This window comes from Pseudophryne corroboree, chromosome 1 (genome assembly GCF_028390025.1).
Source record: "Pseudophryne corroboree isolate aPseCor3 chromosome 1, aPseCor3.hap2, whole genome shotgun sequence".
Lineage (NCBI taxonomy): Eukaryota > Metazoa > Chordata > Amphibia > Anura > Myobatrachidae > Pseudophryne > Pseudophryne corroboree.
The window spans coordinates 195,453,027-195,477,509 of NC_086444.1; the positions used below are offsets into that span (position 1 = coordinate 195,453,027).

At 44.2% G+C, this 24,483-nt stretch overlaps 1 protein-coding gene across 1 annotated transcript in view; it reads left to right on the plus strand.

Moving 5' to 3' along the window:
• ADGRV1 (adhesion G protein-coupled receptor V1) overlaps nt 1-24,483 on the plus strand; it is a 1,000,765-nt gene that overhangs the window by 318,614 nt on the left and 657,668 nt on the right. Inside the window, exons 40-46 of the mRNA XM_063964002.1 lie at nt 477-570; nt 5,604-5,682; nt 20,235-20,373; nt 20,866-21,007; nt 21,629-21,891; nt 23,362-23,537; nt 23,776-23,900. Coding sequence (XP_063820072.1) covers nt 477-570; nt 5,604-5,682; nt 20,235-20,373; nt 20,866-21,007; nt 21,629-21,891; nt 23,362-23,537; nt 23,776-23,900 — 1,018 coding nt within the window. The remainder of the gene's footprint in view (nt 1-476; nt 571-5,603; nt 5,683-20,234; nt 20,374-20,865; nt 21,008-21,628; nt 21,892-23,361; nt 23,538-23,775; nt 23,901-24,483) is intronic.

Here is a 24,483-nt window from a genome sequence, read left to right on the forward strand (position 1 = left end):
GGGCAGTCAGTGTAAGTCATGCAAATTGTACTTATGACCTGTAGCCAGGGCAGCCAACAGGGGGGGACTGGTGTCCCGGGCCCTTACAGAGAGGGGGTTCCAGCCCCTGGCTACTACTGCCAATACCTGTAGAGCTGCACCAGTCTGTGAATCAACAAAATTCTGATGCGCAGGGAGGACTTCTTTAAAACAAGCCCTAACTGCGCATCAGTTCTCTGTGGACCGTTCCTGTAGGTCTGCAACACTGCATCTATATGTCACGTCACAATGTATGACATCATACAGGGGTGGAGCAGTGTGGCAGAATATTTTTTTTGGGAGGGAGGGGCCCTGTCTATTTTGTCAATCCCGGGCCCCACAATTTCTGATGGCAGACCTGCCTGTAGCTACAGATGTACCTGACTCATCACGTCCACATTAGCTGAATTCTTCATTTCTTCAATTTGAATTCAATGATTTGGGCTTTATCCCCACAGGACGACATACCCGAAGTGCAAGAATACATCCGTGTCACGCTGACATCTGTGGATCTGATTATGAAGCTGGCAACATCCTCACCGCCGCGCCTGGGTATTGTTTCACTTACTATATGGTCAGCGCTCTGCGCTAAGCACACATGGGACTTTAAGACATTCATTTAATTGTCCTTTTTTATTTTAAATTAGTGACAAATATATAATAGTACATTATTGCTATACTTTGTTTTTATTTAGCTTTTTATTTATCTACTGTAGGTGGTTCTTTTATATTTGTTGTTGCCTAAGTGGTTCTTTAATGTCAGTGGGAATAAGAGCAAAATAGTGGCCCTAATTCAGCATGGATTGCTATTCTGGGAAATCGCAAATCGAGTGATTATGTAACGACTGCGCATGCATAGCACTCGCATTGCGTATTCACAAGGGGTAATAGCAACAGAAAATGCATACAGATCGTCATTGCAACGTAGCTGCTGTTTTACTGACAGGAAGCCGCCGTTTCTCTGCGGTAAACCTGCCATTTTCTGGGTGTGTCAGAGAACGCAGGCATGCCCAGGTGTTTTTGGGGAGGGTCTCTGACGTCAGCGTAGACCACTTCCAGGCTGTCTCAGTCGCAGATTAGTGTCAGCCTCAGACCTACTCACATTTGTTCAGATGCCAAAGTTTCTTCGATGCCTATCTACTCGCAGACAACTGCTATATCTCACAATAGCGATCCATTCTTAATTATGCCCAGTGTTTCTTGTTTTGGTTGTATGGTTGGCTGCTGGTCAGGGTATTGTACTAATTCCTTCAGTCGTAGGGGGATATCCAATTATCCCTAGTAATTTACCAGGGGCTATCCCATTAGCCCCGATAAGCCGGCACGAGCGGCGGCTTATCCGGGGTTACCTGTTTCTGCATCTGGTGTAGATGGGGGATGCAGGTCATGGCGCCGTGGCACCCTCCCTGCACTCCCAGCCTGCTGCAGCGGGCATGGGACACTGCAGGTCTCTTCGGTCATCAGGGATTTTGTTTCGCAGCTGTTTGTAAGTAGTTACGTGATCAGTAATAGTAAAAAATAAAATTAACATTGGAAGGAGGGTGCAGACTGCATGCGGTGTGGGGATAAAGAAGTGACACGGTGGCAGATACGTAGATGGTGGGAAAACCGAGATAAGAGGTGGTCGGAGTGACGTTGCACTAATATAAATAACGAGTAATCAGTTACTTGTACTTACCTCTCTTTCTGCTTTCTGAAACGCTTTAATGTTTTCTTTCTGTTTTCCTTTCATTTCCTTTCTTGCATGCTTGTAGAATTAATATATTACAGGATGAAAGGTAATCAGCAAACATTTTATAAATGTCCAGCTATATTGCTTGTTCCCCACTTTATAATGCTTTTTATATACTGTATAATGAAGTTCAATAGTGCTTTTATATTATTTTGAACATTTTGCAGTAGGCCTCTATCTGTCTGCCTGTACAGTATATCAGGCCTAGTCCTGGACTAGATATCTGGAAACTCTGGCATGAAACACAAGGGCTGTAGTGTCATTCAGCCATACAGACCTGTTTTTAAAAACAATAAATTGTAGACAACTACCGCAACATATTTTGTATCCTCAACCACTGTCTTGGGACGGCCGTGGCTTAAATACAGTGAGCAAAAATTTGTGCAGTTGCTCTTTGTATACCAGTCACTCTAGCTTATATATGCTTCCATCTGGCTGGCTGCCTGTAATACACGTAGATATCTTTGTGATTGTAGCCTTATTGTGCAAGAGCGAAAATCCCTACAACCTCGTATGGCGCATGTGTTACATTGTGTGTACGCACAGAGGCGCAGTTGCAAATGTCAGAAATGTATTGTACATTGCTTGGCAGTGACTGGAGGGGCTATTCAGACACACATAAATGGTCCATCTTATGGGCATGTTATAGGAGTGTTGCGGAGGTGTCACTGAACACACAGATGCTTAATCACTCACAGATGCTGCAATACTGCTTGATGCATCTTAAGAATCCACCAGTTGCACCATAGAAACTTGCACCAGCTCTACAACAGATGCGCATTTTCCATCTAAGGGCCTAATTCAGACCTGATCGCAGCAGCAAAATCTTTCTCTAATGGATAAAACCATGTGCACTGCAGGGGGGGCAGATGTAACATGTACAGAGAGAGTTAGATTTGGATGGGTTATTTTGTTTCTGTGTAGGGTAAATACTGGCTACTTTATTTTTACACTGCAATTTAGATTTCAGTTTGAACACACCCCACCCGAATCTAACTCTCTCTGCACATGTTATAGCTGCCCCACCTGCAGTGCACATGGTTTTGCCCATTAGAGAACAATATTGCTGCTGGGATAATTAGGTCTGAATTAGGCCCTTAGATGGAAATGCGCATCTGTTGTAGAGCTGGTGCAAGTTTCTATGGTGCAACTGGTGGATTCTTAAGATGCATAAAGCAGCATTGCAGCATCTGTAGACGCATAAAGCGGGAATCTCAGTCCTCGCACAGTCACAGACGCATGCTTGTACACCAGGGGAAGGGCTGATATTACCAGTAGAATAAAGTCACAGATGCACGCTTGTACACCAGGGGAAGAGCTGATACTACCAGTAGCATACAGCCATAGATGCACGCTTATACAGCAGGGGAAGGGCTGATACTAGCAGTAGCATAAAGTCCCAGATGCACGCTTGTACCCCAGGGGAAGGGCTGATACTACCAATAGCATACAGCCATAGATGCACGCTTGTACAACAGGGGAAGGGCTGATACTAGCAGTAGCATAAAGTCCCAGATGCACGCTTGTACACCAGGGGAAGGGCTGATACTACCAGTAGCATACAGCCATAGATGCACACTTGTACACCAGCGGAAGGGCTGATACTACCAGTAGCATACAGCCATAGATGCACGCTTGTACACCAGGGGAAGGGCTGATACTACCAGTAGCATACAGCCATAGATGCACGCTTATACAGCAGGGGAAGGGCTGATACTAGCAGTAGCATAAAGTCCCAGATGCACGCTTGTACCCCAGGGGAAGGGCTGATACTACCAGTAGCATACAGCCATAGATGCACGCTTGTACAACAGGGGAAGGGCTGATACTAGCAGTAGCATAAAGTCCCAGATGCACGCTTGTACACCAGGGGAAGGGCTGATACTACCAGTAGCATACAGCCATAGATGCACACTTGTACACCAGCGGAAGGGCTGATACTACCAGTAGCATACAGCCATAGATGCACGCTTGTACACCAGGGGAAGGGCTGATACTACCAGTAGCATACAGCCATAGATGCACACTTGTACACCAGCGGAAGGGCTGATACTACCAGTAGCATACAGCCATAGATGCACGCTTGTACACCAGCAGAAGGGCTGATACTACCAGTAGCATACAGCCATAGATGCACGCTTATACAGCAGGGGAAGGGCTGATACTAGCAGTAGCATAAAGTCCCAGATGCACGCTTGTACACCAGGGGAAGGGCTGATACTACCAGTAGCATAAAGTCCCAGATGCACGCTTGTACACCAGGAGAAGGGCTGATACTAGCAGTAGCATAAAGTCCCAGATGCACGCTTGTACACCAGGGGAAGGGCTGATACTACCAGTAGCATACAGCAATAGATGCACACTTGTACACCAGGAGAAAGGCTGATACTACCAGTAGCATACAGCCATAGATGCACGCTTGTACACCAGCGGAAGGGCTGATACTACCAGTAGCATACAGCCACAGATGCACACTTGTACACCAGCAGAAGGGCTAATACTGCCAGTAGCATACAGCCATAGATGCACGCTTGTACACCAGGGGAAGAGCTGATACTAGCAGTAGTATAAAGTCACAGATGCACGCTTGTACACCAGGGGAAGGGCTGATACTACCAGTAGCATACAGCCATAGATGCAAGCTTGTACACCAGGGGAAGGGCTGATACTAGCAGTAGTATAAAGTCACAGATGCACGCTTGTACACCAGGGGAAGGGCTGATACTAGCAGTAGTATAAAGTCACGGATGCACGCTTGTACCCCAGGGGAAGGGCTGATACTACCAGTAGTATAAAGTCCCAGATGCACGCTTGTACACCAGGGGAAGGGCTGATACTAGCAGTAGCATAAAGTCCCAGATGCACGCGGTCACGGCAGTGTGAGACTCGGTGTCAGGCCCAATATTTTTTTTATAGATTTTCATGGTTATGTTTTAAAAAAAAATGTTGTTACAGTAAAGATTACTCATAAGTTTGGCTGAATATTTGTAAAACCAGTTGTTATTTGGACAAACTGAATATTAGTTTACATTCATATTTACATCAGTAGCAGAACATAAAATAAGGAATCGGCTATACAAAATGGTTTACAAACCCTTAGGGGTATATTTACTTAAGTGCGGGATTGTAAAAGTGGAGATGTTGCCCATAGCAACAAGTCAGATTCTAGCTATTATCTTCTAGAAGGTGCTGGATAAATGATAAATAGAATTGGTTGGTTGCTATATGCAACATCTCCATTTCTAAAAACCTGCCCTTTAGTAAATATACCGCTGAGGGTGTATATATTATGGGCCTGATTCAGAGTTGTACGCTAATGCAATTGCAAATGCAATTTTCTAGGCTACAAAGCTGATAATGTTACCAAGTGAAGCTGCTGCCCAGAAATGAAATGAGACGCCCACCGGAGCTATCACAACTCATTCACAATTGTGTGCACATTCGCAGCCTATAGCCACAAAACAGTAACATCGACTGCTCGAGTAGGTCTATGGCTACGCAGGCTGGATGCGGCAGTAGTGATGCAGGCGCTATGTTTCTCTGCATACATGATCACATCTGAAAGCATATACATGCCCAAAAAATGGCCATGACATGCCAGTGTTTTTACCGCCACTCCCTGTTAACTCCCCTAAACGGTCACTTCCTGTCAATCACTCTGCAATGAAATCCTCAATGAGACTCGCAAAGGCACCATTACACATGCGCAGTGCGATGCGGTGCATACACAGTCTGCTGATAATCGCTTCATTTTCGAAAACATCGGCATAGCGTACAACTCTGCCCTATGTGCATCAGATGATTGTACGATTGGTGTCGTCAGGATAAGCTGATTTCTATTTTTCCTTTATAGATACTGAAGGTTTGACTGCTCAGATCATTATTGAAGCGAATGACGGAGTCCAGGGGGTTATTGAATGGCAGGGGACAAGGTTTGTGCAATTTATATTACATTGACACTTAATATACAGATGTGTCCTCATACATCTAGCCTCAGTGCGAGATGCCTGGCGTGAGTGAGCCGCCAGCTTCCGGGCAACTCTGCTAACGTTGGGTGTCAGGTGTCTTTTTGCCGCAAATGCGACTAGAATACACAAGGAGACTGTGCTGCTTAATTTCACATATAAAGGGCCCCATACACTAGAACGATATGTCTAGAGGCTGAAGTCGGGGCGATTTCCCTTGAACTCTCCCGGGAGCTTCCCGGGAGTGTTTACATAAGTTTCCAAATGATTTGGTACAATTAGACTTTTTTGAGCATGCTATACATCGCATACGATATGTCAAGCGCCTACATATCGCATGGGATGTATAGCATGTATTCACAGGTACCATCAGATACATCCTGAGAATGCCAGTAAAACTTCCTACTATAGATCGCATGCGATATATCACGAGCACAAAAACCATACTTTTCTCTGACGTCCTAGTGGATGCTGGGGACTCCGTCAGGACCATGGGGGATTAGCGGCTCCGCAGGAGACAGGGCACAAAAATAAAGCTTTAGGATCAGGTGGTGTGCACTGGCTCCTCCCCCTATGACCCTCCTCCAAGCCTCAGTTAGATTTTTGTGCCCGTCCGAGCAGGGTGCAATCTAGGTGGCTCTCCTAAAGAGCTGCTTAGAAAAAGTTATTAGGTTTTTTATTTTCAGTGAGTCCTGCTGGCAACAGGCTCACTGCAACGAGGGACTTAGGGGAGAAGAAGTGAACTCACCTGCGTGCAGGATGGATTGGCTTCTTAGGCTACTGGACACCATTAGCTCCAGAGGGATCGAACACAGGCCCAGCCATGGAGTCCGGTCCCGGAGCCGCGCCGCCGACCCCCTTGCAGATGCCGAAAAGTGAAGAGGTCCAGAAACCGGCGGCAGAAGACTTTTCAGTCTTCATGAGGTAGCGCACAGCACTGCAGCTGTGCGCCATTGTTGTCACACACTTCACACCAACGGTCACGGAGGGTGCAGGGCGCTGCAGGGGGCGCCCTGGGCAGCAATGAGAATACCTTGTTCTGGCTAAAAAATACATCACATATAGCCCCTGGGGCTATATGGATGTATTTAACCCCTGCCAGGTCTCACAAACTCCGGAGAAGAGCCCGCCGAAATAGGGGGCGGGGCCTTTCTCCTCAGCACACAGCGCCATTTTCCTGCTCAGCTCCGCTGCGAGGAAGGCTCCCAGGACTCTCCCCTGCACTGCACTACAGAAACAGGGTAAAACAGAGAGGGGGGGGCACTTTTTTGGCGTTTTTTTGATATATATTAAGCTGCTATAAGGGAGACAACACTTCTATAGGGTTGTTCCTATATATTTATAGCGCTTGGGTGTGTGCTGGCAAACTCTCCCTCTGTCTCCCCAAAGGGCTAGTGGGGTCCTGTCTTCGATAAGAGCATTCCCTGTGTGTCTGCTGTGTGTCGGTACGTGTGTGTCGACATGTATGAGGACGATGTTGGTGTGGAGGCGGAGCAATTGCCGGTAATGGTGATGTCACCCCCTAGGGAGTCGACACCGGAATGGATGGCTTTGTTTATGGAATTACTTGATAATGTCAGCACATTACAAAAATCAGTTGACGACATGAGACGGCCGGCAAACCAGTTAGTACCTGTACAGGCGTCTCAGACACCGTCAGGGGCTGTAAAACGCCCTTTACCTCAGTCGGTCGACACAGACCCAGACACGGACACCGAATCTAGTGTCGACGGTGAAGAAACAAACGTATTTTCCAGTAGGGCCACACGTTATATGATCACGGCAATGAAGGAGGCTTTGCATATCTCTGATACTGCATGTACCACAAAAAGGGGTATTATGTGGGGTCTGAAAAAACTACCTGTAGTTTTTCCTGAATCAGACGAATTGAATGAAGTGTGTGATGAAGCGTGGGTTAACCCCGATAGAAAACTGCTAATTTCAAAGAAGTTATTGGCATTATATCCTTTCCCGCCAGAGGTTAGGGCGCGCTGGGAAACACCCCCTAGGGTGGATAAGGCGCTCACACGCTTATCAAAACAAGTGGCGTTACCGTCTCCTGAAACGGCCGCCCTCAAGGATCCAGCGGATAGGAGGCTGGAAACTACCCTGAAAAGTATATACACTCATACTGGTGTTATACTGCGACCAGCCATCGCCTCTGCATGGATGTGCAGTGCTGGGGTGGTTTGGTCGGATTCCCTGACTGAAAATATTGATACCCTAGATAGGGACAGTATTTTATTGACTATAGAGCAATTAAAGGATGCTTTTCTTTATATGCGAGATGCTCAGAGGGATATTTGCACTCTGGCATCGAGAGTAAGTGCGATGTCCATATCTGCCAGAAGAAGTTTATGGACGCGACAATGGTCAGGTGATGCGGATTCCAAACGGCATATGGAAGTATTGCCGTATAAGGGGGAGGAATTATTTGGGGTCGGTCTATCGGATTTGGTGGCCACGGCAACAGCCGGGAAATCCACCTTTTTACCTCAGGTCCCCTCCCAACAGAAAAAGACACCGTCTTTTCAGCCGCAGTCCTTTCGTTCCTATAGGAATAAGCGGGCGAAAGGACAGTCATATTTGCCCCGAGGCAAAGGAAAGGGTAAGAGAGTGCACCAAGCAGCTTCTTCCCAGGAGCAGAAGCCCCCCCCGGCTTCTGCAAAGCCCTCAGCATGACGTTGGGGCTTTACAAGCGGACTCAGGGGCGGTGGGGGGTCGACTCAAGAATTTCAGCGCACAGTGGGCTCACTCACAGGTGGACCCCTGGATCCTGCAGATAGTATCTCAGGGTTACAGGTTGGAATTCGAGAAGTCTCCCCCTCGCCGGTTCCTAAAGTCTGCTCTGCCAACGTCTCCCTCAGACAGGGCGACGGTATTGGAAGCCATTCACAAGCTGTATTCTCAGCAGGTGATAGTCAAGGTACCCCTCCTACAACAGGGAAAGGGGTATTATTCCACACTATTTGTGGTACCGAAGCCGGACGGCTCGGTAAGACCTATTCTAAATCTGAAATCTTTGAACCTGTACATACAAAAATTCAAGTTCAAGATGGAGTCACTCAGAGCAGTGATAGCGAATCTGGAAGAAGGGGACTTTATGGTGTCCCTGGACATCAAGGATGCTTACCTGCATGTCCCAATTTGCCCTTCACATCAAGGGTACCTCAGGTTCGTGGTGCAAAACTGTCATTATCAGTTTCAGACGCTGCCGTTTGGATTGTCCACGGCACCTCGGGTCTTTACCAAGGTAATGGCCGAAATGATGTTTCTTCTGCGAAGAAAAGGCGTATTAATTATCCCTTACTTGGACGATCTCCTGATAAGGGCAAGGTCCAGGGAACAGCTGGGGGACGTAGTAGCACTAACCCAAGTAGTGCTGCAACAGCACGGGTGGATTCTGAATTTTCCAAAATCTCAATTGACCCCGACGACACGTCTGCTGTTCCTGGGAATGATTCTGGACACGGTTCAGAAAAAGGTGTTTCTTCCGGAGGAGAAAGCCAGGGAGTTATCCGAACTTGTCAGGAACCTCCTAAAACCAGGGAAAGTGTCTGTGCATCAATGCACAAGAGTCCTGGGAAAGATGGTGGCTTCTTACGAAGCGATTCCGTTCGGCAGATTCCACTCAAGAACTTTTCAGTGGGATCTGCTGGACAAATGGTCCGGATCGCATCTGCAGATGCATCAGCGGATAACCTTATCGCCACGGACAAGGGTGTCTCTTCTGTGGTGGTTGCAGAGTGCTCATCTGTTAGAGGGCCGCAGATTCGGCATACAGGACTGGGTCCTGGTGACCACGGATGCCAGTCTGAGAGGCTGGGGAGCGGTCACACAGGGAAGAAACTTCCAGGGAGTATGGTCAAGCCTGGAGATGTCTCTTCACATAAATATACTGGAGCTAAGAGCGATTTACAATGCTCTAAGCCTGGCAAAACCCCTGCTTCAGGGTCAGCCGGTGTTGATCCAGTCGGACAACATCACGGCAGTCGCCCACGTAAACAGACAGGGCGGCACAAGAAGCAGGAGAGCAATGGCAGAAGCTGCAAGGATTCTTCGCTGGGCGGAAGATCATGTGATAGCACTGTCAGCAGTGTTCATTCCGGGAGTGGACAACTGGGAAGCAGACTTCCTCAGCAGACACGATCTACACCCGGGAGAGTGGGGACTTCATCCAGAAGTTTTCCACATGATTGTGAACCGTTGGGAAAAACCAAAGGTGGACATGATGGCGTCTCGCCTCAACAAAAAACTGGACAGGTATTGCGCCAGGTCAAGAGACCCTCAGGCAATAGCTGTGGACGCTCTGGTAACACCGTGGGTGTTCCAGTCAGTGTATGTGTTTCCTCCTCTGCCTCTCATACCAAAAGTACTGAGAATTATACGGCAAAGGGGAGTAAGAACGATACTCGTGGCTCCGGATTGGCCAAGAAGAACTTGGTACCCGGAACTTCAGGAGATGCTCACGGAAGATCCGTGGCCTCTACCTCTAAGACGGGACCTGCTTCAGCAGGGACCGTGTCTATTCCAAGACTTACCGCGGCTGCGTTTGACGGCATGGCGGTTGAACGCCGAATTCTAAGGGAAAAAGGCATTCCGGAAGAGGTCATTCCTACACTGGTAAAAGCCAGGAAGGAGGTGACTGCACAACATTATCACCGCATTTGGAGAAAATATGTTGCGTGGTGTGAGGCCAGGAAGGCCCCCACGGAGGAATTTCAATTGGGTCGATTCCTACATTTCCTGCAAACAGGATTGTCTATGGGCCTCAAATTGGGGTCCATTAAGGTTCAAATTTCGGCCCTGTCGATTTTCTTCCAGAAAGAATTGGCTTCAGTTCCTGAAGTCCAGACTTTTGTAAAAGGAGTACTACATATACAGCCCCCGGTTGTGCCCCCAGTGGCTCCGTGGGACCTTAATGTAGTTTTGGATTTTCTCAAATCCCATTGGTTTGAGCCACTCAAATCGGTGGATTTGAAATATCTTACATGGAAAGTAACCATGCTACTGGCCCTGGCTTCAGCCAGGAGAGTGTCAGAATTGGCGGCTTTATCGTATAAAAGCCCATATCTGATTTTCCATTCGGACAGGGCAGAACTGCGGACGCGTCCTCATTTTCTGCCTAAGGTGGTGTCAGCGTTTCACCTGAACCAGCCTATTGTGGTGCCTGCGGCTACTAGCGATTTGGAGGATTCCAAGTTGCTGGACGTTGTCAGGGCATTGAAAATATATATTTCAAGGACGGCTGGAGTCAGAAAATCTGACTCGCTGTTTATACTGTATGCACCCAACAAGCTGGGTGCTCCTGCTTCTAAGCAGACGATTGCTCGTTGGATTTGTAGCACAATTCAACTTGCACATTCTGTGGCAGGCCTGCCACAGCCTAAATCTGTCAAGGCCCATTCCACAAGGAAGGTGGGCTCATCCTGGGCGGCTGCCCGAGGGGTCTCGGCATTACAACTCTGCCGAGCAGCTACGTGGTCGGGGGAGAACACGTTTGTAAAATTCTACAAATTTGATACCCTGGCTAAAGAGGACCTGGAGTTCTCTCATTCGGTGCTGCAGAGTCATCCGCACTCTCCCGCCCGTTTGGGAGCTTTGGTATAATCCCCATGGTCCTGACGGAGTCCCCAGTATCCACTAGGACGTCAGAGAAAATAAGATTTTACTTACCGATAAATCTATTTCTCATAGTCCGTAGTGGATGCTGGGCGCCCATCCCAAGTGCGGATTGTCTGCAATACTTGTACATAGTTATTGTTACAAAAAAATCGGGTTGTTATTGTTGTGAGCCGTCTGTTCAGAGGCTCCTACGTTTGTCATACTGTTAACTGGGTTCAGATCACAAGTTGTACGGTGTGATTGGTGTGGCTGGTTTGAGTCTTACCCGGGATTCAAAATCCTTCCTTATTGTGTACGCTCGTCCGGGCACAGTATCCTAACTGAGGCTTGGAGGAGGGTCATAGGGGGAGGAGCCAGTGCACACCACCTGATCCTAAAGCTTTATTTTTGTGCCCTGTCTCCTGCGGAGCCGCTAATCCCCCATGGTCCTGACGGAGTCCCCAGCATCCACTACGGACTATGAGAAATAGATTTATCGGTAAGTAAAATCTTATTTTTTCCGTTCAATTCCATACAATTCCATTTGATCACGACAAATAACGAGTGCAGCACCAACGACCTGGAGGAGTCGACGCGACGCTCACGGGGCCGCGCATCGGATTGGATTGGATCGGATGCACAGCAAAAATGCACGATTTCCCCCTATATATTGGCCCGAATTACCAAATTGAGCTGAAATGGAGCAAAATCGTTCTTGTGTATGGGGCCCTTAACACTTGTATATTGTGTGTGACTGAGGCTGTATACGGAGCAGAAAAGAACTCAGTCGCACACAGATACAAGTGTCATATATCAAATTAATCATCACAATCTCCTTGTGCATCCTTATTGCATTGCTGCAACAGTTTATATGCATTTTTGACAAAAAGAAGCAAAAAAGACGCTAGAAGATTCTTACACGACCTGGCGTGCCAAAAGGGGTTGTTTGGCATGACTGCAGCAAAGATGCATCTGTATTGGTTACTACTGCCAGTATAGTCAAACTACTTTTGTCTGGGAAAAGAATTGCGTCCATTTCAGAACCAGGGCTATGGAGTTCATACTCCAAATTTCCAATTTTGACACCTTCATGAATGGCAAATGTATATTATAAGTAGTAAAATGGTAGCACAAGGCATTGTCCTTACCACCACAGATGTAACTAGCCACCCTCATGTAGCCTGCAGCTACAGTATATCGCTCATCTAGCCTGCAGCTAGATTGAAAGCCAGTTGCAGCAAGTGTGCTCGTGACTAGGACACGCGCGTGCGTCTAAGTATGCGTGCCCATAGGAATACATGTGTGGCGTACTAAGGTACACATGCACCTAGACACGGCGTGTGTGGCCGTGCCGCAGGCAGGATGTGCGTGGCTACATTTGTACATTATCCAGCTACTTGGATTGATTGAGCATAAAATAATTATGAATATTCTGAACAAGAAAACTTAGCTAAATTCCATTGAAAGTAAATCTGCAAAAACTGTGCATTTAATTCAAAATGAAAACGTGGTTTTAACAGAAACATAAGAAAGTGCAGTAAGTGGGCGATTCAATTGTTTTTCGCTGTGGTTACCACTAGATGGTGCCCAGTGCCCAGTTGGGTCTGAATAGCCATGGTGGGGTACGACATTTCAGCTCATAGCCTCCTCAGGTGGTGTGCTGAAATGTGCAATAAGCCGGCTCTTTGGGTGCCCAACTGGGACTTTAGACGAGTTTAGCCACTTTTTGCCCGGTTAAACCTGGAACTAATGGGAGCGCACAAGCCGCACTCGTGCCTGACTGGGGGTAACAACTGAATTGTTTGATGGGCACCCAAAACAACTGCATTTCTTCCAGATGTCTTTTTATATTTCAAGCTCTCATAGCAATACTTGTATCACTGCCAGAATATGCGCTGATCTCGGCATCACAACATTTGTCCTCTTCTGTGTCTGGTGTCGTGCATCAGCAGTGACACACAAAATGTTTTCCAACTTGAAAAAGGGTTAAATATTCAGATACTGCTAACTTCTTGTGAAGCTTCTTTGATGTTAACAAAATGTTTAAATATACAGTAAATTCACAATTAAAATAGTTTTTCCTGAAAAATATATATACGATTATTAAAATACTGAAATGATATTATTACCGTTTATGGTCATCTATGTTACTATATACCTCCCAACCTTTCCGATTTCGGTGGGACAGTCAGAGCCCTTGTCCTACCTGCGGGGCTACAGTGTCCAGCTGGCAGTGGGGAGGTTAGAAGAGCAATACTGCTGAATACTGAAGAGAAGCTGTGCACTTGTGCATTGCCTCTAAGCAGAGTGAGATGAGCCCTTGTCCTACCTGCCATCCTCTGAAGCCATGAAAGTACTAACTGCTGTCTAGTGATGCTTCATTCACAAGTTTGTTTTTTCTTTCCGCCAGGGAATATCTTCGAGCAATAAGCCAGGTAGCTCTAGATGAGTTCACCAGCTACACTGATATTGCCCCAATTCGCAATCCCAAAGCTACTGTATAAACTGCAGTGAGACTGACACTGCCAATCAGAATTACCTCATCTGACTTTTTTTTTTTTTGAATAAACGATTTATTAGGTTTTTTACAAATTTTTCCATTGATATATAAAGAACAATATCATAACAATAATATTGGTACATCGGTGCATTGCAACATCATTACATTGGCATTTTCAAGGCATTAAAGTATGAAATCAAAGAGTGACAGTCAATGCTAAGTAGTGCCTAATAAATTTGGGTAAAGAGTCACGATTTACATAACAATTGTTACATTCAAAAGGATGTTAGAACACAGTACAATAGTCCCATTATTCAGATCCAGTGTACCAGGTATGAGTGGATAACCTCAAATAAAAGGAAAAAGTTTTTACATAATATGATAAAATAGAGACAAAGGAGTAGAGGGTAAGGAGGGATACAAAACTAAGGGAAGGAGGGAAGAGGTAATAGCAACTCCGAAATATAACAATAAGTTATCATAGCGGAGAAGAATTACATTATTTTCTGTCTTAGGTACCAGTCAGTGCCTTCGAATACTCTCTGTAGTTGATCTTGTATATCCTGAGGAAGTCTATTTATATATTCACCCCATTTTTTATAAAACCTCACTACCCCTGTCTCAACTTCTGGAAAAGCAGCACTTTGTTCATAATAAAGCATCTTTAAGATATCTGATTGAAGTTCATGTAGAAAGGGGGGGATCTAGAAATCCAGTGTTTTAGAATAAGTTTACAGGCAATGGTCAGAATAACTGTTAATATAGGAGACAGTGAGGACTTACCTAAACCTAAATCCCATTCATCAAAATTTAATAACAGGCAGGGAATAGGGGCTTTAACAAGACTAAGGGAAAAAAGTTTATTAATATAATCGATAACTTTATCCCAAAATCGTCTTATTTTTCCACATTCCCAGAAGTTATGAAAAAAATCGGCCCTACTAGTAGAGCATTTTGGGCATCTGCCTGTTTCTTCAGCTAGCATAAATTTTCTTTGCGCTGGGGAGATGTATGCCCTATGCATAATCCGCAAATATGTTTCCTGTAATGCAGCAGAAGGGATACGTTTTAGGGTGATCTCACAATGCTCTGTCCAAACTGCAGATGACTGAATAGATGGGATGTCTCGAGTCCAGCTCCGAAGGGAGCGAGACCAAGCCGCTACCATAGATGTCTCCAATAAAAATGGATATAAATACCGAATTTTGTATGTTTTGATTTTAATAAAAGCCATGGTATCTAAAATCACATCTCTGGGTTGGGTCACAGCTGGTTTCACAGTTTTCGACTGAGCATAGTGCCTAGCCTGTAGGTACATAAAGAACCACCCCCTCTGAAGACTAAAAGTATCTTGGAGGTAGTCAAAGGTACGTATAGTGCCACCTGGATCAAAGATATCTTTTATCGCTATTATCCCTTTCGCTTTCCAGTTCAAATATAGTGAGTTCTCCAAACCTGGAATAAAATTAGGATTTCCCCAAAAGGTAATAAAAGGGGTGTCAGTATGGTCCCTATGCAAGCGTTTATTGATAGTACACCAGCTTCTATAAACATCTGCAAATAATATATTGGAGAGAATGTGTGCTGGGATCAACGATTTGGGAGAATGTAATAGTGCATTAGAGGAAAAGGGAAAAAAAAGTGCATCCTCTAATGCAGTATTAGTAAATACTGAGGTTTGCCCTAACCAGTCCGATATATACCGAAAATGAGCTGCTTGAGTAAAAGTGGCTACATCTGGCACAGCGAAGCCTCCCTGCGCCTTTGGAAGGGTCAATTTGGAAAAAGCAATGCGTGGTCTCTTACCTTGCCATATAAATTTACGAGAGGGGCAAGTGTATCCAATGGTCGATTAATTTTGCAATTGAAGTCAGTATTGGTGGGAAATTGATAGTATAAAGTGAGCTAAGAGTAGTCGGAATGAGGATGCCCAGATATTTAAGAGGGGTGCGACAGATAGTAAACCTAGCTAATGTGGGGTGTGAGTGAAAGTAATTAGTTTCTGTCATTATAGGAAGGAGCTGTGATTTCGAATAGTTTACCTTAAAGCCTGAAAACGCACTAAAATTGTCTATCATGGAAGTAATAGCTGTAAGCGACTGCAAAGGCTGAGAAATAAATAGCAGCATATCATCCGCAAATAGGCTCAATTTGACTTCAACATCCTTAATTTTAATGCCAGTATACAGGGGATTTGAGCGAAGAGCTACAGCTAATGGTTCTAATGCCATAGCGAAGAGGAGGGGAGAGAGGGGGCAACCTTGTCTTGTGCCCTGTAAAATTGAAAAGGGGTGAGAGAGATAACTATTACTTAAAATTTGCGTAGAGGAGCCCTTATATGATCTTTGTAAAATCATAATAAATTCAGTGGGGGCGCCAAATCTATGTATACAATCAAACAAGTGGTCCCAGGCTACTAAATCAAAAGCTTTTTCTGCATCAAGTGATACTTTTTCTGCATCAAGTGATAGAATTGCATTGGGACTTTGGGAGTTAGAGGAGTTAGAGGATTCTAGCCATTGCATAACTGCAAGGACTTTCCGAACATTCCCCACTGAGTGACGACCCATAATAAACCCTGTTTGGTCTTTGTGTATGATATTCGGAAGAATAAGTTTAAGTCTATCAGCTAAAATTTTAGTATATAGTTTATAATCTGTGTTCAGGAGGGAAATTGGGCGATAAGATCCAGGCAAGAGAGGGTCACGACCAGGTTTATGTAGAAGTTTCAACAGGGCGGAATTAAAGTATAGAGGGGGGTCTGATCCTGATATAAGCATATTAAAGAAGACCAGAAGGGCATCTTCTATTTTAGGGCCCAAAATCTTATAGAAGTCATTAGAGATTCCATCTGGACCAGGAGCTTTGTTGGTTTTAAGGTGCTTAATAGCGCGCCTTATTTCCTCAATAGATATAGGCTGTATTAAAGATGAGGCTTGATCTGGGGATATGTGGGGGAGGGTAACCTTGTCCCAAAAGGCAGCAGCCTCTTCAGCATTAGTTTCCGATAAGGCATACAACTTTGAGTAGAAGGCGTGCAAGATATTGGAGATTTCCTTGCCACCAGAAGTGATATTGCCATTTTCATCCTTAAGAGCCTTAATTGTGCTAGAAGTAAGTTGGCCTCTGAGTAGGTTAGATAAAAGTTTCCCCGACCTATTACCATGTTTATAGAATTTGCAGGAAGAGTTAAAAGAATATTTAGATTCCGCCTGAGACAACATGTTATCAAAAGCTGTCTTTTGTGTCAAATACGCCAATTTATTGGCTGAGGTAGGTGTAGTTTTAAATGTCTGATAGGCTGTAGTGAGGTTGGTTTGCAATTCTACATATGAGGAACGGAACAATTTGTCTTTATGTGCACAGTAAGAAATAATCTCTCCTCTAAGTACAGGCTTAAAAGCTAGCCAAAAAAGTGCGGGGGAAGAAGAGGCGGTATCCCTATTATCAGATTGATAATTAGCCCATATGGTTTCCAATGCAGCTCTAAACTTTAAGGAGTGAGATAAGTGGGAGGGGAAACGCCATTGTTTAAATGGGCCTTTATCCGTGACCAGGGCAAATCTGATCCAGCACAGAGCGTGATCAGACACACAGATAGGTTCTATATTAGAATCCAGGAGGCGTGTAAATAAATGCTCAGACATAAAAATATAGTCTATCCTGGAGAGAGTGTTATGAGCTGCAGATAGACAGGTAAAATCACGCTCCAAAGGATGAGCAGCTCTCCATGCATCTACTAACTGAAGTTGTTGTAGAATATACGGTATGCCTATCTGTGGGACCCGACGTTTGTTGTATGGAGAAGAGGAAGCATCCATCAGCGGGGATGCTACTATATTTAAATCTCCCCCAAAGAGAATAGGGACAGTACCATAAGCGTATAATTTTGTTACAATTTTCATAAAAAAAACCTTAGAATATACATTTGGGGCGTACACATTACATAGTATGTATCTAGATTGGTCAATTGATACCTCAGCGATTATATAGCGACCCTGAGGGTCAATTAATGAGGAGTGTACAACGGTTACTAATGATGCCCTCACCAGTATTGCCACTCCTCTGGCCTTAGAGGTGAATGGGGCAGATAGAAGGACTTTCCAGCGTAGTGCGTTTAATTTTAGCATTTCAGGGGGTAGCAAATGAGTTTCTTGCAAATATGCTATATCAATTTTTGTTCTTTTGAGGTATATTAATATCTTCTTCCTCTTAACTGGAGAATGAAAGCCACCGACGTTAAGAGAACCCAATGTAAGACTAGCCATATATGAAGTAGTAGAAAGGTATGTATGTAAAATATACTCCCAACTTACTTATTGAAATCCTCTCACATGATGATAAGATAAGAAATATAGTCAAATCGGAGTTGCAAAAGGGAAGAGGGGGGGTGGGAAGAAACAACTGGGGGAACAAACATAGTGAATATATTCCGCTAAGGAAGTATATTCCTATGTTACGCACACATGCTGGGTGTGCTTCCGGGTTGAAATCTTCCCGCGTCAAACTAATACGCGGGTAAACTCTAACGAGCATAAAGCATAACAAGATAGGTGCTCTTAACCTCCATAGTAAAAAACATAGTGATTCATGTATTTGTATATATGAGGGTTAGGCACAGAGCCATTATTGATCAAAAGTAAAGCATTGGTCAGAGGGGATACAGAAGGGTCACATGGATAAGCATTGCCTAAAATACCATATGAAGTTCTATACCCTTAATCGTCATTTCTATAAAACTATCTCTGGCCAAATGCATTCTGAACAGTGATTGCAAAAAGACAAGCATGTAATTTTTAAACCAAAAGGAGCAATGAGACTTTGGATATGATCTAAGCCAGCGGAGGGAGACAATCTAGTAACAATAATCAGAGATTAAAAAGGAAGAGAAAAAAAGAAAAAAGGCATATGTATTGTTAACTAGGAGACCGCAAGGCAGTCACTAAGTATCAGCCGAGGCTGTAACTATGTATATACAAAGGACATTGTCAGACTGCACGTGGATATCTCTTTAGGGATATATAAGACTATTGAATCTCACATCTCAGGGCACGTTATAGATCAGCTGGGTCTCCAGAGGGGCTGTAATCTGACTGAGTAAGTTCACGTAGGTATCCCTCCGCATCCCCGACTGTGGAGAAATCTTTAAATGCATTGCCTTCAAAGAGACGGAGACGTGCTGGAAATAACAAGGCAAATTTCCTTTTGTCTTTCACCAGTTTAGTACAAAGAGGTGCAAATTCTTTCCTTGCTCTCATTACTTCAGAAGAATAGTCCTGAAAAATAAACAATCGGGAGCCCATCCACTTAAGATCTCTGTTGTGCCTTGACGCTGCCCAGATAGCCTCCTTGTGTACAAAACTAAGAGTTTTGAAAATGACGACACGGGGTCTGCTGTCTGTGCCGGACCGCGGGGGACCCAAGCGGTGTGCTCGCTCTATTACCAAGCCCGTGCAATCCTCTCCAATATCCAGTAGATCAGGCAAGGTAGATTGTAAAAAGGTAAACAGTTCAGGTCCTTTAAGCGATTCAGGTAACCCCACGACACGTAAATTGCATCGACGTGACCTATTTTCAAGGGCGTCGACTTTTGTTTATAGCTGATAATGGGATTTCTGAAGTTGTTCATATTGTATTTTGAGCTCAGTTACTTCTTGGAAATTTTCCCCAATCCGTTGCTCATTATTATTCACTGTTCTAGAAAGCTGCTTCACCTGTGATTTCATATCACGTATGGCTTGTTGCAGTTTGGCTGAATGTGCATCCATAATTGGTCCCATAGCTACCTGTACTGCCTTTACAACATCTGTGTATGTAACAGGGCTATCAGAGGCAGGTACAGGGATGTCTGGGGTGGGTTGTGGAGGGTGCGAGGCATGCTGTGAGTGTGTATCAATGCTAGCAGCATGTGTCCCCACCTGAGAATCAGACGCGGCGGCCATCTTGGATTCCGGCTGCCGACGTTCAGACTTTGATTTGTGCACTTTGGGGGGCATAGATGCGGATAGAAATCTATCCATGTGGTGCCCCACACTCTCTCCTTCAGCTCACTGCAAAAACCGCCGCTGTCCACGGCAGAATGGAGGCTCTGTGCGGCCTGTTATTCGGAGGTGCGGGAGAGCTGTAAAGATCAGCGTCTCCTCATGCAGGCACCGGAACCGGAAGTCACCTCATCTGACTTTAATTACGTGCAAACGAATGAAGCTTAATTGGATCTGATACTAGTAGTCCATCATATCCTATTGCCCAATTGTGCTAATGTATTTTTTAATTATGTGGCATTAATTATCAAACCGGGGTCAGTTTTCAGTGTATTTTGTCCATTAGTGTGATGTATACAGTATGTAGATGTACTGTACCTTTCTAAAAGAAATCTAATACTTTAATACTTTCCTTTTTTTTTTTTTTTTTTTAGCTATGAAGTCAACGAAACTGTTGGTGTTTTAACACTTGTAGCCTATCGGAATAAGGGGACTGTTGGAAATGTGTCATTGTTTGTCTATGCGCAGAATATTGAAGCACTGCAGGAGATGGACTATAATGCTATTTCAATGGTAAGTACATGTCACTGATTGACGTTTCAGCTGCTAAGCTAATACACTCTTTCATAGGCACCCTTAAATTTAGTGCCTCAGTGGCGCCCCTCAAGCCCTGGCATCCTAGGCTGCAACCTAATGAGCCTATGGGTTTCCGAGTCGCTGCACAGAGAAAGCAAATAGAAGATACAGCTCCTGGAGCTTTATTATAATCTACAGAGAAAGGTTAAATAAAATGATGTACAGCACCCGGTGCTTGTTATAAGTAAGCACAGTTCTCATCGCTGCTGCAATAAATGTTGCAGCTAGAAGTTTCCTACCCCTTTAATAATATGCTGCGTATTACCATAAATGTAGCCTGTAGCAATCAATCGGATGTGAGCTGTCATTAGTTTTGTTACAGATGATCTGTTAGCATGGAGTGCAGGTCATATGTGCTATGTAGGCTTTTTCATAGGACTAAATCCAAGCAATAATATGGTAGAACCTGCTTTGTAATGTTTATTTCAGGTTTTAACATTTGCTGATGGAGAAAAATATAAATTGATTGATGTCCTCATTAATGATGATAATATCCCAGAGGGAGATGAAAAGTTCCAGCTGATACTTGCAAATCCTTCCCATGGACTAGAGCTGGGCCGGAACACAACAGGTAACATGAAGGAACAGACATCTGATTCTATAGATTGACAATTCATTGCTTCAACTATGGACATTTATTGGATGTTTTTTGAACTGTTGCTTCCAGCCTCCACATTAGAATAATAAGGCTCTAATGTCATTTACATGCCCTATTATAGTGTCATTTCTTACTTTCGGGCAATTGTACATTATTTTACAGTTGTCTGTAGTAATATATAAGCTACAGTAATATGGTGGCCATTGCAGGAGATTTCAAAGTTTGTAATTGAATTGGGCAGGTTAGGGGCGGAAAAGGAGTATTTATGGAGAGGTCCAAAATTTCACAGGTGGGCTATAGTTAGGGCTATTGATGGTCCAACACCATATTGCTAAACTCTATTTGTTGTTGAAGTGTTTGGCGTTTTGTCAGTCACCTGTATGAAGGGATGAGTTTGTGTAATTGAGCTCTAGAGCTTATCCTATGTAACACTGACCATGTTATAAATACGCTTATACTGAGTGTTGAGTTAAAGGTAGGTTGCATTTTTCACAGTGAATTCTAAGGTATAGAATACATAGTAATACAATGTGATCTGCGTGTTAATGCATTATTCTATGTATGATCTATTCATTTATATTTCTGTTATGACAGCTACTGTTACAATCCTTTCTAACGACGACGGTCATGGAGTAATATCCTTTAACAACAGCGAGCACTTCTTTCTGAGGGAGCCCACTGCCCTGCACCTGACAGAGACTGTGGCACTGCTGTGTGTTATCAGGGATCCTCCACAAGGGATATTTGGCACTGTCACAGTTCAGTATCTTGTCACAGGAGAGAATGGTTCTGATGCTTCTGGTGATCTGAGTCCAGTAGAAGGATATGTTATATTGGAAGAAGGAGTGAGGTTCAAGGTACTGTCCAGCAGTTGTGTCAGTCACAGACATTTAATTGTGAAATGACTCCAAGGAGGAATAAGGAAAAATTGCACTCTTCAGCCTTAGCTACACTTTCTTACACTGATTGTGACTGTATGAAATAGGGACGTGGTGATGTAGGTGGTAGCAAACACAGACAGTAAAGAAGACTAGTAATGGAAATATGCACCAAGTTGACCTCTTCTGCAGACTGTCCTATCTCCATGAGAGGAACTAAATGAACACTGGTTTTAAGGATTGTGCTTTAATCATTGGAACATAAACCAATCGACAAGCATCCAAACATACACAGTTCCCAATGTGTCCAGGATATAAAAGAGTTTGTTTCTAGTGTACATCAGAGCTGTTAAATTTCTTATCCTGTAATGATGCCTAACTCCGAAGAAGTATCCCACAAACTCAGTCCAGTCACCCACACCCAAATCTGACATTGGTGTTAGTGATTTTTAAACAGCTTATTTTCTACTTACTATTATAAGTCCAGTACATGTATGTCTTGAGATGTCCAGAGAGATTTCCATTGTGCTTGGCCTTCTATAGTGGTTGGTTGTGCCCTACACACATGACCATTTTATACCATGTGGGCTACATTGGCCATCAAAATTGTCTTTGTGTGGCCAGTTTCATAATGATCTTGTTGCTTTTGATGATAAATGTCCAATTGTAACCGAAAGCATTTGTAAAGTATTTTAGTCTGTCACTTTACATACTTTTGTAGCCAGATGTGCTGGGCTTACAAGGAAACACGTAATTCCAGAACTGGGAACACACTGGTCGATATTTATATTGGTAGTGGATTGGCAGGTGTGTACACCCAATATGTCTATGGGCCTAATTCAGAGTTGATCACAGCAGCAAATTTGTTAGCAGTTGGGAAAAACTATGTGCACTGCAGGTGGGGCAGATATAACATGTGCAGAGAGAGTTAGATTTGGGTGGGGTGTGTTCAAACTGATATCTAAATTGCAGTGCATAAGTAAAGCAGCCAGTATTTACCCTGCACAGATACAAAATAACCCACCCAAATCTAACTCTACCTGCAAATGTTATATCTCCCCCCCCCCCCCCCCCCCCCGCAGTGCACATGGTTTTGCCCAACTGCTAGCAAATTTGCTGCTGCGATCAACTACCAATATATTTGCAGGATTTATAGGCATGTGTGATTGTGTGTACGGGTGACCCATACACTGTCTTCTGAGACTGCCGACACTGATGTCACAGCTGGGCGGGCAAATTCAAATGTCCGCCCAGCTGTGATATCTGGCCCAACATATAGAGCTGCCGATTGGTAAGTTTGTGTAGCTTACCTAATCGCCCACTGGCTCGGTGCTACAGCTAGTCGTCCACTTAACCTTTGCAGTGTGTACCCAGCCTTACATGGAATATGCTAACATATATGTGTTGATGCTTTTACTCATATGTTAAATGATTGGTTTGTTCACACAGACCCTGGAAATTTCTGCAGTGCTGGATGAGGAACCGGAGATGGACGAGCATTTTACTGTCACACTGTTGAATCCCACTGGTGGTGCTAGACTGGGTACAAGCATACACACTGTGATAACAGTGCTGCAGAACCAGGCACCACAAGGACTGTTCAGCATCTTCCCCACTAATAACAGGTAAAACACAGATAAACGTCGGTATATATGTACATTATTTACAAGTGTACTTTGGTAGCTATTTGTTGCAATTCCTTTGTGCACATACCACATACTGTATGCTGCATTTCCATATTGCAAATCATTTAATATTCCTAAAGAAGTGCGTAGATATGCCAGCCCTATGACAAACTGCATGCAAGTTTAATGTAAGCATCCTGCATAGTCACCTCTCATCCATCTTACTTTGGGAGCTTAGGACAAGTTCTTTGATGATGGAGGAGAATAATGCAACAGTCTATCTGAGAGTGTCCCGCAGCAATGCACTGAACATATCTGTGAGCGTGGAGTGGGAGACGGTATCGGGAAGCGCCTTCGGCATAAGTAAGATATGTATTGCACATTTGCATTGAGTGAACCTTGCACATGATGGTCCTTCAAGATTATTTGTATCATTACACAAACGTAAAACAGCTATCTAATGGTAATACTTATTTTGGATGGTTTTTAGAGTTAACTCTTTACTCTTCCCCTGCATTAGTTGTTCACCATAAATATGTATTACAAGTGTCTCCTAAATCCCTATGTTTGAGAACTATGTAGTGCCACCACAATAGTGGGATATTACTGGAGGATCCTTGCATGAAGGTTACCACTGACATATGAGCTACAGCATGGCCCTATGTCTGGACGTGCTATTACTTCATTACAGAACTTGCTATTACCATGATTAGCTGGCGTTTATTTGTGATCTAAGCTTGGCTATCAGTCACAGCCTAATATTATGGGTTCTGAAGTTACCCATGGCAACCAATCATCTGCTCTGTATCATTTTATAGTATGCAAATTCTAAATGTTACTTCAATGCTGATTTGTTGCCATGGGCAACTTCTCCACTGGCTCACTACTCCACTCTTTTCACTGCTTAATGAACAGACCCCTATATTAGGAACCTTGAGTTAGTTCA